At 38.0% G+C, this 16947-nt stretch overlaps 1 protein-coding gene across 8 annotated transcripts in view; it reads left to right on the top strand.

Annotated features, from left to right (window-relative positions):
* The window catches only part of KIF27 (kinesin family member 27), an 81694-nt gene that overhangs the window by 39080 nt on the left and 25667 nt on the right, over positions 1–16947 (top strand). For 6 of the 8 annotated variants that reach the window (XM_024753863.1, XM_024753864.1, XM_024753865.1 and 3 more), the window contains 3 exons: positions 5384–5581; positions 13147–13260; positions 15859–16035. In XM_024753863.1, the coding sequence (XP_024609631.1) occupies positions 5384–5581; positions 13147–13260; positions 15859–16035 (489 nt within the window). The remainder of the gene's footprint in view (positions 1–5383; positions 5582–13146; positions 13261–15858; positions 16036–16947) is intronic. The other 2 variants (XM_024753869.1, XM_024753868.1) reach the window with 1 other exon arrangement.

The following is a 16947-nucleotide window of genomic DNA, read 5'->3' as shown; positions in this document are numbered from 1 at the left end:
CCTCTCAAGTCAACACCAAGTTAAAATAACGTGACGTGACATTTTGCACTTTCCTTCAGAATACATTTTTTCCCTTAGCAATTCACCTCCGAGAGTCTTGTGATCAATTTTTTTAAATTTCTTGACCGTTAAATTAAGGCTGCGACGTCTAACAAAGTACTCGTTTTAACAAAACATTAGTAGAACAAAACAATTAAGAGCTTTCCTTTATGATTATTATGAAATTTATTTATAATTTCATAGGTTTATATCCTACCTTCAGTTCTTTTTTGTTTTTTAAAGACACATTTATTCAGCGTCATGATCAGACTATTACAGTTAGCAATCAACAGCATGAGTGCAAAAAAAAAAACCTACATTAAATAAAACCCTTTGTTGGAATGCTTTACACTTTCCGCAGAACAGAAACTAAAATAACCTGTTATACAACTAGGCACAAATACAGCCCTTGAGTTTTTTTGCCGATACACATGAGTATCGTCTAAAACATGTCTTCTTTGTAGCAGCTAGACCCTGCCACCGCTGTGCTTGGCCGAGTTCACAAATCTCTTGTAACCTGTAGCTTCCCTGTCACTTCCCTGGCTTCCTCTCCTGCTAAGCTTTGTTTCCTGGCAGTAATTAAAACCTTCTGGGCTTCCCTGGTGGCACAGTGGTTGAGAGTCCGCCTGCTGATGCAGGGGACGCGGGTTCGTGCCCTGGTCCGGGAGGATCCCACATGCCGCGGAGTGGCTGGGCCCGTGAGCCATGGCTGCTGAGCCTGCACGTCCGGAGCCTGTGCTCCGCAAGGGGAGAGGCCACAACAGTGAGAGGCCCGCATACCGCCTAAAAAAAAAAAAAAAATTAAATAAAAACCTTCTGCCACTGCCATAGCTACTGCTGCTGCTGGAACTACCATAGCCACCTTGGTTTCGTGGTTTGGCGAAGTATTGGCCTCCACCACCATAGGGGCCAGAACTTCTGCCTCCAAAGTTTCCTCCTTTCATGGGTCCAAAATTTGAAGATTGATTGTTGTAATTGGCAAAATCATTGTAGCTTCCGCCACCTACAAAATGGCTTCCGTCATTACCAAATCCATTACTGCCATCCCCACTGCCACCATATCCCCCCCCACCACGGCTGCCACCAAAGGCATCTCGACCACTGACGTTCCCTCCACAACCAGAGTTGTCATTCCCACCAAAACCCCCTCCACAACCACCACCAAAGTTTCCAGAACCACTTCGACCTCTGGCTGGATGAAGAGCTAGTCTTCTCTTGCTTAGATAGGGCTTTCTTTGCTTCACAGTTGTGGCCATTCACTGTGTGATATTTCTGAATGACAGTCTTGTCTGCGGCGTCATGGTCATCAAAGGTTAAAAAAGCAAAGCCTCTGTTTTTGCCACTGCCTCAGTCAGTCATGATTTCAATCACTTCAGTTTTCCCACACTGTTCAAAATAATCTCTTAGGTGATGTTCTTCAGTGTCTTCTTTAATGCCAACAAAAATTTTTTTCATGGTTAAGTGGGCGCCAGGTCTTTGAGAATCTTCTCTTGAGACGGCCCTCTTTGGTTCCCCAACTCTTCCATCCACCTCGTGTGGCCTTGCATCCATGGCCGCATCCACCTCCTCTGCAATGGCATACGTGACAAACCTGAAGCCTCTGGAGCACCTGGTGTTTGGACCCCTCGTTACCACACAGTCTGTGAGCGCTGCCCGCTGCTCAGGTGGCTCCTCAGACTCGCATCAATTGTTTCAAAGCTCAGACGTCTGATGAGGAGCTTCTGCAGCTGTTCGGGCTCTTTGGGAGACTGACTTCGACAGGACAGCAGTAGAGGGGGGAGGCTTCAATGATGCTTACTTGGCGGCATCCACGGGCAGAAAGGTTATCCTACCTTCAGTTCTGATTGTAATTCTTATACTCTATTAATGAGTAAGAACCAATCTTGTACTGGTCATCTGTCTATTCAGATTTTCTATTTCTTCATGATTCAGTCTTGGAAGACTGTGTATCTAGGGATTTGTCCATTTCTTCTAGGTTATCCAATTTTTTGGTATATAATTGTTGATCATACTCTTTTTTGTCTTTTTTTTTGGCTGTGTTGGGTCTTCATTGCTGCGCACGGGCTTTCTCTAGTTGCGGTGAGTGGGGGCTACTTTTCGTTGTGGTGCACAGGTTTCTCATTGTGGTGGCTTCTTTTGTTGCAGAGCATGGGCTCTAAGCACGCAGGCTTCAGTAGGTGTGGTACGTGGGCTCAGTAGTTGTAGCTCGCAGGCTCTAGAGCTCAGGCTCAGTAGTTGTGGCACATGGGTTTAGTTGCTCCACGGCATGTGGAATCTTCCCACACCGGGGCTCGAATCCATGTCCCCTGCATTGGCAGGCGGATTCTTAACCACTGCGCCACCAGGGAAGCCCCTGATCATACTCTTTTAGGATCCTTTGTATTTCTGTGGTATCGGTAGTGACTTCTCTTTCATTTTTGATTTTATTCATTTGAGCCCTCTCTTTTTTTCTTTCTGAGTCTGGCTAAATTGTCAATTTTATTTACCTTTTCAGAAAACCAGCTCTTAGTATCACTGATCCTTTTCTATTGTGTTTTTAGTCTCTATTTCATTTATTTCTTCTCTGACCTTTATTATTTCCTTTCTTCTACTAACTTTGGGCTTTGCTTGTTCTTCTTTTTCTAGTTCCTTTAGGTGTAATGTTAGATTGTTTGAGATTTTTCTTGTTTCTTGAGGAAGGCCTGTATCACTGTACACTTCCCTCTTAAAACTGCTTTTTTTTGTGTCCCATAGATTTTGGACAGTTGTGGTTCCATTTTCATTTGTCTCAAGGTATTTTTTGATTCTCCTTTGATTTCTTTGTTGACCCATTGGCTGTTTAGTAGCACATGGTTTAGTCTTCATGTGTTTGTGTTTTTTCCAGTTTACTTGAAATAGCCAAAATTATTATTTTTCTAAGGAGGTTATTATATTAACCATATAAATCTATAGCTTAAGCCTTGTGTGTGGATTTAGCAAAGATTATTTTTATGGTTGTGATTAAAAGATTAAATGAAAGATTATTAATAGGGTTTGAATTATCATGTTCTTTTTGTTTTCCATGTTTCTTGTTGTGTATCTTTTTCTGCTGAGGGTACTGATGAGGAAAGGAAAGAACTTAATTAAATTCAAAAGAAACATCTCATAGAAGGAGGACTGAAAGAAGTGTCCCACATAGTTTTAGAGATTTCTGTGCCTTTGCCATATGCATGCACAACTGTTGGGGATTGGGATGCTAAAGATGATAAGGATGGTGGTGGGGATGAGAAGTGTGATAGTTAAGTATCTACCAAGTGCTATATACATACTAGATGTTTTAATATGTATTATATGTATTACTTAATCATTATTTAATCCTTTGAAGTGGGTATTTTTATTTATTTATTTATTTATTTTTTGCGGTATGCCGGCCTCTGTGCCACCAGGGAAGCCCTGAAGTGGGTATTTTTACACTCTTACAAATGAGGAAGCTAAGGTTTACAAAGGTAAAATAACTCACTCAGTCACATAATTGTGATGATAATAATAGTTTTCAGTACTCTTAACATTTCATACCATTTTAACATTGAAATACTAATGGTTTTATTGGTATAATGAAGTTATTTTAGTTTTTAAAACTTAAAAAATTTGTTTTAATTAAAAAATATCTAAAATCTGTATTCTTGGTCTTTAGATATATATAGCATTATATGCTGCATTACATGTTCTGTTTAATGCTAACAGAGGTGCACGTTTGAGCATCTGTGGAATAAGTGCAAATGACAAACCTATCTCACTTTTAAATAAGATTATCAGTACTTATACTGATATCTTCAGTATCATGTGGAAAAGACACTAAAATTCTAGTGTTAACATTTTTTGCTCCAGTATTGCAATACTGTCAAATATAAGTGACAGGGGCTTCCCTGGTGGCACAGTGGTTGAGAGTCCACCTGCCGATGCAGGGGACGCGGGTTCGTGCCCCGGTCCGAGAAGATCCCACATGCCGCGGAGCGGCTGGGCCCGTGAGCCATGGCCGCTGAGCCTGCGCGTCCAGAGCCTGTGCTCCGCAAGGGGAGAGGCCACAACAGTGAGAGGCCCGCATACCGCAAAAAAAAAGTGACAAAGCCAGGGTCCAAATCCAGGCATGGGAAACTGCAGAGTCCTGTGGCCTCCAAGCTAGTAGTACTCAAAGTAGTCCATCTGCAGATTGTTCATTATTGGTCTGCAGTGAGATAAAGGTAAATGGGAGCACAGCTTCTCTCATCAACAAAGTCTTGCATGAAAACATCATCAGCTGAATCTAATAATGTGCTTCATGGTGCAGGCTGACAACAGTCTGTGAGTGGTACTGGTCCACAGACCACATTTTGAGTAGCGCTGCTCTAAGCTACAATGCCTCTGTGAATACTTAGTTTAATTAAAACAAAATGGGTTTATGTCAACAATTTATCGCCAAGATAAAGGAAATAATTAATCATAGTCTGCATAACTTACATATGACCTCACCTTAACTTTTTTATGTCACATAAGAGGTACTTACTTAATGTAACACTAAAGTACAGCATACAAATCTAATATATGTTTGCTTGTTTGATCAGGATTAAATTGAAATACTCTGGTATTTTATATTAGTAAACTCTTCAAAAAATTTTAATGCTGTCTATGGATAACTTTACCTAGAGAGAAAAAGCCTTATTTAAGGTAGTTAAAATAGTAATTACAATGGTTGGTCACTCTCAGGGAAAATGGTATCATTTCTGATCATCTTAACTCAGGGATTAATGATTTAGGCTGCAGCTGGGTATTAAAGATGAGCACAGTGGAATACTATGCAGTCATATAGAAAGAACAAATCTATGAGAAAACACCTCTAAGATACATTAAACAGAAAAAAAGGGGAGGTGGAGAATAGTCTACCTAGAACATAAAGTTACTTATGTGCATATAAATTATTTCTCAAGGAATATTTAAGAAATTGGTAATTTTGTTTCAGGAAAAAGGACAGGTAGATTAGGCATCTGAGAGAAGAGTCGTTTTAAATATAAGTTTAGTTTTGTATTGTTTTAATTTTTATTATGTATTTTTTTATGTATTTATGTACATAAAATATTTTAAAATTAAAACAATAAAAAAAGCAACGATGTCAATTTTGTTCTGTTTGACTGTCAGCACCAGGAAGTCTCATTATTCTTTATATCTGGTGAAAATTATGATATTTGCTTGACTGTAAAAGTAGAAATGTAGAAAACAGTTGTGAAACTATCAAGAATAAATTAAAATCTAGGCAAAAATGCCTACCTGCGTCATTAAATGAAAAGTTTAAGTTTAGCGGAGGGATATGAGAGGTGCAGTTTTTCATTTTGAAATATTCATATGATCCCAGGTCTTACAGAAGAAGCAACAAAATAGTAAGAAATTGGCATCACTGTCGATCCAAAATGAGAAACGTGCTAATGAACTAGAGCAGAATGTAGATCACATGAAGCATCAAAAGGTACAGCTGCAAAAAAGACTTCAAGAAGAAAATGAGAAAAGGAAGCAACTGGATGCAGAAATTAAGCGGGGTCAACAAAAAATCAAAGTAATATTGTCATACTTTCCTGCTAAGCATAATATGAAATGTTCAATGGCTCAGAGCTAATGTAACCAAGGTCTTGATTCAGTTGGCTTGTGAGGTATCTCACCTTGGCCTGTCCTTGGCTGCTGTCCTCATTCACTTTAAAACTTTGTTGATCTACATAGTAAAAGCTATTTATTGAATTCTGAGTACTGTCTTGAAGGCTTTGACTTCCCAAAAGAAAGTGCCGTGATGATTTCTGTAACTAGGATCTTAACTTCAGTTGAGGCTGTCAAAACACAAATTTATAAAGCTGACTTTCTAAAAAAATATCTAACATTCGAATAGGATTTGCCATTTTCAAAGTGCTTTGACATGCATTGTCCATGTGGCAGCATAGAAAAAAGTACAAGGTAAAATGGTACCATTTCATTCATAGTGTGCAGAAAAGTGATCAGACCTGTATGCCCAGCCGTTCTATAGAATGGATTGGGCTGGGGAGGAACTAGTGGTGTCAGCCTGGGCTCTGGAGCCAGGCTTGCATGTATTCAATCCCAACTCTCTCAGTTCCTGGCTAGATAAGATCATTTACTGAGAAAATCACTTACCCTCTCTGTGTCTGTTTATTCTTATCTAAGATGGCCTTATCATACTTGCCTCAGTAGGGCTCTTTTGAAGAAGAGAATGATGATAATGATCATAATAACAACGACAAACACTTATCTAGCACTGTGTACCAGGCTCTGTTCTGTTCAAATGTTAAGCCAGACCCAAGGTTTGGAACATAATTGGAGATTTCCTAGATTTTAAACTTTGGAAAATAATATATTCTCAGACCTTCAAAAAAAAAAATGACAGAATTTAGTGATGGAAGGGAACTTAAAAGAGCATTTAAGCCGAATTACTGATTCTTTTTTTTTTTTAATCAGCTTTATTGAGATATACTTCACATATCATACAGTTCACCCATGTAAAGCGTACAGTGAGTTTTGGTATATTACATTACTGATTTTTATAAAATAATGTAACATGAAATTGACCATTTTAACTTTGTTTAAGCGTATAGCTCAGTGCCATTAATTACATTCGGTGTTGTGCAACCATCACCACTGTCTTTTTCCAAAACTTTTTCATCACCCTTAATAGACACTTGGTAACCATTAAGCAATAATTCCCTTTCCCCTCTTCCCCCCAAGCCCCTGGTAACCCTAATCTATTTCTCTCTTTATGAATTTGCCTATTCTAGATATTTCATAAAAGTGAAATCATACAATATTTGTCCTGTATCTGGCTTTTTTCCTTTAGCATCATGTTTTCAAGGTTCAGCCATGTTGTAGTATATATCAGAACTTCATTCCTTCTTATGGCTGGGTAATATTCCATTGCATGCATACACAACATTTTGTTTCTGCATTTATCTGATAGGCACTTGGGTTGTTTCCACGTTTTGGCTATTGAATAATGATGTGATAAACATTGGCATAGAAGTAACTGTTCAAGTGCCTGCTTTCAATTTGGAATTGAAATACCTAGGTGTGGAATTGCTGGGTCATATGCTATTTCTATGCTTAGTTTTTTGAGGAACCACCAACTGTTTCTGATAGTGGCAGCACCATTTTACATTCCCACCAGCAATGTATGAGGGGTCTGATTTCTCTGCATGTTCATCAACACTTGTCATTTTCTGTTTCTTTTTTATTATAGTCATCCAAGTACATGCGAAGTGGAATCTCGTGGTTTTGATTTTCATTTCCATAATGACTAATGGTATTGAACACCTTTTCATGTGCTTATTGCCCATTTGTATATCTTCTTTGGAGAAATGTCTTTTCAAGTTCTTTGTCTACTTTTTAATTGGGTTGTCTCTTTGTTGTTGAGTTGTGGGAATTCATTATGTATTCTGGACATTAAACTTCATCAGATACATGACTTCCAAATATTTTTTTCCATTCTGTAGATTATCTTTACATTTTCTTTTTAAAAAAAATTTTTTTTAAATTTATTTATTTTTGGCTGTGTTAGGTCTTCGTTTCTGTGCGAGGGCTTTCTCTAGTTGTGGTGAGCGGGGGCCACTCTTCATCGTGGTGCACGGGCCTCTCACTCTCATGGCCTCTCCTGTTGCGGAGCACAGGCTCCAGTTGCGCAGGCTCAGTAGTTGTGGCTCACGGGCCCAGTTGCTCCGCGGCATGTGGGATCTTCCCAGACCAGGGCTCGAACCCGTGTCCCCTGCATTGGCAGGCAGATTCTCAACCAGAGAAGCCCTTTACATTTTCTTGATAATATTCTTTGATGCACCAAAGTTTTACATTTTTTATGAAGTTCCAGTTTATCTAATTTTCCTTTTGTTGCTTGTGCTTTTAGTATCATATCTAAGAATCCGTTGCCAAATCTAAGGTCATAAGGATTTACCCCTATGTTTTCTTCTGGAATTTTATGGTTTTAGCTCTTATATTTAGGTTCCTGGTCCATTTTGAGTTAATTTTTGTATATGGTGTGAGGTAGGGGTCCATCTTCATTCTTTTGCATGTGGAAATCCAGTTGTTCCAGCACCAGCTATTGAAAAGACTATTCTTTCCCTGTTTAATGGACTTGGTACCCTTGTCAAAAATCAGTTGGCTGTAGATTTATGGATTTATTTCTAAACTTTCAGTTCTATTCCATTTGTCTATATGTCTATCCTTGTGCAAGTACACACTGTTTTGATTACAGTAGCTTTGCAGTAGATTTTGGGAAGTAAGTCCTCCAACTTTGTACTTTTTCAGGATTGTTTTGGCTATTTGAGGACTCTTGAAATTCCACATGAATTTAAGGGTCAGCTTTTCCATTTCTGCAAAAAAGGCCATTGGAATTTTTTTTTTAATGCTTTAATTGTGTTTAATGCATGGTTCTTTTTTTTTTACAGCAGCACTCAGCAAATTTTTATTTTCAAATTATTCCTTTTACGACAATCTGTTCTTGGGTTTCTCTCTGTAGATCCACTTTTTAAAAATTTATTTATTTTCTTTATTTTTTTGGCTGCATCTGGTCTTAGTTGAGGCATGCAGGATCTTTCGTTGTGGTGCAGGCTCTTTGTTGTGGCACAGTGGCTTCTCTCTAGTTGTGGTATGTGGGCTTCTCTCTAGTTGTGGCATGCAGGTTTTCTCTCTAGTTGTGGTGCGTGGGCTCCAGGGTGCGTGGACTCTGTAGTATGCAGCACACAGGCTCTCTCATTGAGGCGCGCAAGCTCAGTAGTTGTGGTGCGTGGGCTTAGTTGCCCTGCGGCATGTGGGATCTTAGTTCCCTGACCAGGGATTGAATGCAAGTCCCCTGCATTGGAAAGCGGATTCTTTACCACTGGACCACCAGGGAAGTCCCAGCCATTGGATTTTTTTTTTTTTGCGGTACACAGGCCTTTCACTGTTGTGGCCTCTCCCGTTGCGGAGCACAGGCTCCGGACGCGCAGGCTCAGTGGCCATGGCTCACAGGCCCAGCCGCTCCATGGCATGTGGGATCCGCCCAGACTGGGGCACGAACCCGTGTCCCCCGCATTGGCAGGCGGACTCTCAACCACTGCGCCACCAGGGAAGCCCGCGGCCATTGGAATTTTGATATGTATTGTGTTGACTATGTAGATCTCTTAGTGTAGTATTGGCATCATGACAATATTAAGTTTTCCTGTCCATGAGGATGGGGCATCTTTTCATTTATTTAAATCTTCTTTAATTTCTTTCAGAATGTTTTATAATTTTTAGTGTACTAGTCTTTTACCTCCTTGGTTAAATTTATTCCCAGATATTTTATTATTTTAGATGTTATTATAAATGGAATTGCTTTCTTAATTTCCTTGAGTTACTCATTCTAAATAATAATGGTAATAATCATTATTATAGCAGTAAATAATATTTGTTATTTGTCTTCAGTCAGTACTGTGCTAAGCACTTATGTGCTTTATCTCAGTTGTCTTTTTCTCTTCCTGTGTTTTCATCTTTTCCTTTTCTCCTAGATTCTTTCTTTAAACATCTTAGACTTTTCTCATCCTAAAATTATTCTCCTTCAACTTTATACTTCTCTCTCACTTCTCCCCTTTTTAACCAAACTTCTTGGAAAAGTTTACTATATTTGATTCTGTTTCCTTTCCTTTCATTTGTTCTCTTCTCCTCTCCAGTCTGGTTTCTGCGTCTTGGCTGTACCGTTCACTTCAAAGCTCTTGAGAAGTTCACTAGTGCTCTCTCTGTCACACCTCAGCTGCATCCACCATAGTTCACCACTCCCTCCATCTTGAAATATTTCCCCCTTTGCCTTTGTGAAATTATACTCACCTTGTTTTTTCTTCTCTGATTGCTTGTTCTTTGTCTTTGCTAGCTTATCCTACACTATCGTTTCCTACCTATGGAAATTACTCAGGGCTCTAGCCTATGCCCTCGTATCTTCCATACTCTGTCCTGGGTGACCTCTCACCTTGTCTTTTTCCAGGACTGCAATTTAACTCTGACAACTCCCAGATTTAATCCTTAATACCAGATTTGCCATTTGAGCTCTGGATTCATATATCCAACCATTGACATCTTTATTAGGTTGTCTTATAGATGAATTCCCTTACTTACCTCACCACGATTCCTCCTCCGTGCTCCCTTCATGGGAGAGAAAATATAGTTTTCCAGTGTACTTTACATGACATTTCAATGCATTCAGTTGGGTAAGCTAGAAATTTAGCAGTCGTCCTTGACTCTGTCCTCTTCCTCATTACGCATATCCAATGGATCACAAAGCCCTATAAATTGAGTCTTCTAAATATCTTGAATCTGTTCGATTCTCATTTCACTGACAACAGCCTAGTCTGTTCGTTTCTGTCCTTCCTCCAGTGTGAGGATCAGGCCTGCCTGTCAGTCCTGTGGTCTTTGGGTCTCAGCTTCTCATCTCTCATGAACCCTGGCTTAAAGCAACAAGACATAGCACTCTCTAAATCTATGTTTAGGGAAAAGAAAAATACTTTTGAGCAGAACGCATAGTCTGCTGAAATGCAACTCTGCCTGTAACTTAAACTTTTTACATTCTTATCTAGGGTAATTTTGTTCCTTCTCTCATTCTAGGGAAATATGACCCATTTAAGGGGAGAATGAGTATTCCAGAAAAAGGAACAGTCTGCCCCAAAGATATATTGAAGTTTCTACTACTTCATGCAAAAACAAAACCTGCTCAGAGTCCTAAGGGATATCTTGTCTTCTGTTTGGAGCTAACTGTCTAACATTCCATTTTTCACTTGACTAAACCATTTCCAGAGAATACTATGACTTCTGCATAGGTTCTCCATGTTCTTCTGCATGTTCTTCTGCATAGGTTCTTCAGTTCTTAACTGAAGACTATGGATGAGCTATAAAGGAAAGGTATGGGAACCCCTGAAATGTGACCTGGGCTTTTTACTTCTCTAAGCACCAATTTCCTCATCTATAAAATGGGATTTATAATGGTATCTGTTCCATAGGGTTATTGTGAGGATTAAATGGGATAATTAAATAGATGTAAAAAGCGTAGCACAGTACCTGGTAGACAGTTATTTTACTATTATAATAGAGATTACAATATAAGGTAAAGGTAATAATGTCTAGAGCAACATGCAAAAGAGGGGATTAGACCACCTGCAGTACACTTTCAAAGCATTTGTAGAAGAATAGGAATAGTAGGCAGTCAGCTCCAGTATAAGGTGCCTTTATTTCAGCATCCTGAAGTTGCTGTGACTGTGACAGGGGCTAAATTATAACTGTGAACTAGAGCTAGGGAAGCATGAAAAATTAATTGCTAGTAAATATAACAGGGTCCAAATGCACTCATAATTCAACTCAAGTGGGCATAGAAAATTTCTTTATCTAGTCTATAACAGACCTGTGTTCCTTATGACACCCCTCCCACCCTGCCCTGCCCAAACCATGTCACGAGAATTTCTGGAAATATCATGGGAACTAAACAAATAACCAGTCTGTCCAAACCTTATTCTGATAGTTTAAACATTTCCTTCAAATAATTCTCAGTTCTCTTGAATAAGAATATTCAGTCTCTTGGCCTCTTCCTCCCCATGATTCTCAAAGATAGAGTCTGGTATATGTGGTGTTCTGGTGTGTAGCTTTATTGCATCACATGGTGTTGAGGGGGAAGGGACTTTCTGAGTTTCATTTGGTCCTTGGATGTGACTGGCTGGAATCTGCTCTCTCTTGTTCACCTTTCCCTGCTGGCACTTGATGTAAAGCCAGTATAATTCATAGATTGGTCTCACTTTCAGCTTAGAGCCTGGAGGTGCTTTGGCTTCATCTCATCTCCTAATGGCATTATAAATCCCTGTTGAGACTATTAGATCTTCCATCTAGCTTGCTAGCCCAGTGGCCTGTCCTTACCTTCAGTTTTGGGGTCAATTCCCCACAATAACTGACCCCTATTTGTTCTCAACTCAGGATCCTCATCATCTGAGGCCAAGGAGTCCAATTAGTCTCTGTTTCCTGATTGTACTTCTCTGTTCTTTCAGCAAGACTGGGCAGATCCATGTGTGTGTGAGGCCTCTGCGCTGCAGTCCTCATTTTCTCCGTCTGCTCTCAGTGATACCTTTATTTATCATCCCCTTTCTGGGCCAAAACTCAGAGAGAAGAAAATTGGGACACACATCTTTTTTACTGTTTCTTTTCTCCTTCCTGCCATTTCCAGGGCTGGAAAATGGTAGACTTCCCTTTTACTTCCTTTTTATCAGTACTTCTGAAATTACCTGTGGAAAAGATACAAGTTTCATTTTATTATTAATTTGTCAGAGCCCAATACCTTTGTAAAACAAGAACTAGTAGAAAAATGAAATAAAAACTAAAATATACAAGTCTTTTAATTATTAGATTCAACAGACATAAAATTATTCTGTTAAATTTTTGTAAAAGGTTCTAAACACTTACTTTTAATTTCTGTACTTATCCATCATGGACCAGTAAGAAATAGCAGTGTGGACCAGTTCACTTTGAGTTCATGGCCTCCTTCCTGATTCCTGCTAAGCTTTGGTGGTGGATGGCAACATCGTCTCTAAACCCCAGTAGAACACAAGGGCCCTCTTGACTTGACTCTTAAGATGTGAATGGAAACTAAAGGAATTTGGAAAATACTCTTCAGAGGACAATGATCAATCTTGAAAGACTATTTTCATGCTGCAAAATCTGATTTTTGAATGCTGGAAACTGAATATAACTTTTCTTTTTACATTTCTCCTGTGATAAATTCTAATATCCCCATTGCAGATGCGTGCCTTGGGTGGACTAACAGAAGGTAATGAACTCAGAAAGGCAGAAGAAAAGAGCAGATTTATAATTTTCATACTCATCCCTGTTATGCAAATTTGTAACACTGGCAAAGAATGAAAAAAAATACCTAGTTTTTCTAGTAAATCCTGATTTTTACTGTGAGATTTTATTGCTTGAATGAGGGGCTAACATTATATTCTTCTTAAATGGTCCCAACCTTCATCTACTCGTTTTCTTTCTTTTTGCAACTAAGAAAGTAAATGTTAAAATGATTATCTGCATAAATATTTAATGATGACCATGTAGTAAAAGCAATAAGGTGTTTTCAATTCCTGTTATCTATAGGAACTACAGTTAAAAACAGAACAGGGAGAAGGTCTAAAACTGAAAGCTGAGGACCTTGATGCATTTAAGATGAAAAGGAGAAAAGGTTCGTTTGGAAGTATAGACCAACTCCAGGTTTGTCGATTCTATTTAGTGTTTCCTGGTTTCTCTTCAATTTGATGATTGTCTAAGTAGGGGTAAAAAGTGGTGGACTCTGAATAAAATCTTAAAACACTAACTAGACTTTGCCACTCAAGTACAAAATTTCTAATATTTCTTCTGAATTTTTTGTGTTATTAAAAAATTAATTTCCCATCCGGAAATGTGCTGTATTCTTATTTCAGTAGAAATGGGTTTATCTGAATGTTGTGGCATGTAAACATGAAAACTAGATTGTATTTATTCCCATGTCAAGACTGGTTTAGTCACCTGGAAACATATTTCTAAAGACAAGAGATCTCTACTCAAGCACAACCAAATTGTATATGCACCATATATAATATATTAAAAAAGCTATTGTTTTAGTGCCACATTTAAAAAATGAAATCCATAGATTAATATCAAAGTTCAAAGAAACAAAATTTTAATTTTATGTAAATTAGAAATGGCAGTTCTAAAAGTCTTAAAGATTACTGTGCTTAAAACTGTAATTACCCTCAAATGCAAATACATCACCTTAATTCTGAAAAATTTATTTGCTCTCTCTTCTTAAACCTTATATATTTTAATAGTAAAATTTAGGACATGAATGTATTCTCAGTTATTTTACTAGTGTATTTGAGAAATTAGTTGAAGAGCTCTCTGACGTGCTTGGTAATATTTCTGGGTGGAAGGGTATGTGGGGGAGTAGGTGAGGTAGGAATGCATAGAATAGTTAGACCTGCTTTTCAAAATGTTAAGGATCTAAATTTTAAATGAATACAATAATAGATTCCCACAGCTTGCACTGATTATGTCGGGTTAAAAATAATAATAAAACAAACAAACAAAAACCTTCATGCTTTTTAATGTTGTAAAACAACATTTTCCAGAATTTGACTCTAAACAAGAACAAGATTATATATTAATCAATATGACTATCCAAAGACCTTTTAATAGGACTTTGATTTGATATGAAGCTCTCTTATAAGAAGAGAGTATTTAAAATTGGAACTGTGTGGTAGGAATATTTATTATAAGAAAAGACAAAATAAGAAATTTTCAGAAAAGTTACTAAGATACAGTGAATTACACAAATCATACCCTTTATTATATCAAGTGCAGAAAAATCCATTCATTTATTATTATTTCCCTAAAAAAACCTGTATTATGTTAGCAGACTCCTACCCATTCTTCAAAGCACAGCTAAAATATTGCCTACTCTGTGAGGCTGGCACTGACATTTCTTCCATTTCTCAGACAGAACCGATCCCTCCTTCCATTTTTGCATACATAGTACCTAGGAGTTTGCTGTATACAACATTTATTATCAACCGTCATAATTTTTTGGTTTCTTTCCTGTTGGAATGGAGCTTACAGAATATCTGTTATTCATTTTTCAAACCCCACTCACAGTCAAGAAATGTTTGTAGAATATGTTTTAAGTTAATTGCTAGTCTTCATAGGGTCTCATATATGGAGTTTCTAAGGTATAGCTGGATATAACAAAACTAAAGTATTTCTGTAGTTGCTCTGGGATATGCTTCCTGTTCCTAATAATTGTAGAGCTGCTATTTTAGGCCTCAATATTATTTAGATGTGCTGTTGCTTTTAGGACCATACTATCTAGGTCTGGATGGAAAACTATATAGCTCTGGACCTGCTTTGCCTTGGCCACTTTGCTCTCTTTTTCTCACGCATATTCACTGTCTTAATATAGATTTCTAGGGACAGTTTTTATCAAGTTTGAGAAGAACTGGAAAATAGTTCTATATTGATTTGTTTTCTTACTATTTGTTATTTAGGTGGCATTGCTTCATTACTATGTCCCAGTGCAGATGGGCACTTGGTAGAGTTCATCTTGGACAGTCATTCCATTCACATTTTTGTTTGTACTTATTTCTGGGTATCCTTAACTGAAGAGAATACTGAGATGTTTGTTTTGGAAATCTTTACAGCTCAATTTATTTTATTTTGTAATTATTTGATGTTGACAGGCTGCAATGCAGAGTGGATTTCCATGCTCCATCATCTATGTCTTCCACAATGCGTATTCATTTATTCACCTCATTAGTTGATTGATTGAATCAAGAATTCATTTAACATTTTATTGAAAGCCAATCATGGGCCAGGCAGTAGAGCAGGCACTGGGGCTAGAGAGGCAAAAAGCACTATCACTGCAATCAGTCAAGGAGCTCAAGTAGGGGAGAAAGGCTATAGAACAATCAGTAGTATTAGTGCTGTGAGAGAGGTGTGCACCTCTGTAACAGAGAAGATTTCCAGCATGTTCTCAGAACTAACTCTCAATATAAAGGAAACTGTCAGCCTGAAAAATCTCAGACTCAAAACATATTTGTGGAATAAATTTTAATTCCTTATAAAACAACACAGAAAGATGTTAGCTTAGAACCACTTATTTCTTGACAGTTTTGGACAGACACTGTTTTACTATTCTCACTGTTCATTTAAGGTATTCCAGATAGTTTTCAAATGTTCATTTAAGGTGTTTTAGTCAATCTGAAGCTATATTATTACCATATAAATTTAATGGTAAAGAAAAACAAATTATAACATTTCTTTGGAATTTTAATGTAGAAATTGGATGAGCAAAAGAAATGGTTAGATGAAGAAGTAGAGAAAGTTCTGAACCAACGCCAAGAATTAGAGGAGCTGGAAGAAGACTTAAAGAAACGGGAGGCCATAGTTTGTAAGAAGGAGGCCCTGTTACAGGAGAAGAGCCATCTGGAAAATAAGAAGTTACGATCTAGTCAGGTATTCTATTTAATATGCTCTTTGATTCTGGTTGTAAGCCTTATAAACTAGGATTTATTTTCCTCTATGAAGTAAATCATACCACCGTAAAGTTAGAAACCAACAGAAAACTTTTCTGGTTTTCAGTGTATTTCGCTAATTAGTGCTTATTTAATGACTATCACTAAAATCTATTTTGAAGTAAAATGTTCAATGTTCTACCAAGTATGATTTACTTATTATTAACTTTTGGGGAGTATTTTAAAAATTGTAGTATATTATACATAACATAAAATTTACCATTGTGACCATTTTAAATTAAAGTGTACAATTCAACAGCATTAATTACATTTACAGTGTGGCACAACCATCACTGTTGTCTATTTCCAAACTTTTTATTGCCTCAAACAGAAACTCTAACCATTAAGCAATAATTCACCATTTCCCCTGGCAGCCTCTATTATTAACCTTAGTGGATATTTTATTTATTTATTTATTTATTTTGCGGTACACGGGCCTCTCACTGTTGTGGAGCACAGGCTCCGGACGCGCAGGCTCAGCGGCCATGGCTCACGGGCCTAGCTGCTCCGCGGCATGTGGGATCTTCCCGGACTGGGGCATGAACCCATGTCCCCTGCATTGGCAGGAGGACTCCCAACCACTGTGCCACCAGGGAAGCCCCCTTAGTGGATATTTTAAAAATAAATTGTACCATTTGATGCTGTAGAGTGAACATTGATAATTTGGAAGAATAGACTTGAAGACGATCTATCACTTACTACTCACAGTTAGGGGTTTGCAGGTTTCCTATAAAAGAAAGAAGATTTTGTATAATGAAGATTTGTTTATTTTTCTAATTATAAAGACAAGGGAGACTTCCCTGGTGGCACAGTGGTTAAGAATCCACCTGCCAATGCAGGGGACATGGGTTCA

This window comes from Neophocaena asiaeorientalis, unplaced genomic scaffold (assembly GCF_003031525.2).
Source record: "Neophocaena asiaeorientalis asiaeorientalis breed wild unplaced genomic scaffold, Neophocaena_asiaeorientalis_V1.1 scaffold220, whole genome shotgun sequence".
In the NCBI taxonomy this organism is placed as follows: Eukaryota; Metazoa; Chordata; class Mammalia; order Artiodactyla; family Phocoenidae; genus Neophocaena; species Neophocaena asiaeorientalis.
Note: the sequence above shows the minus strand (reverse complement) of the source record. Positions and strands in the feature narration are given on the sequence as shown.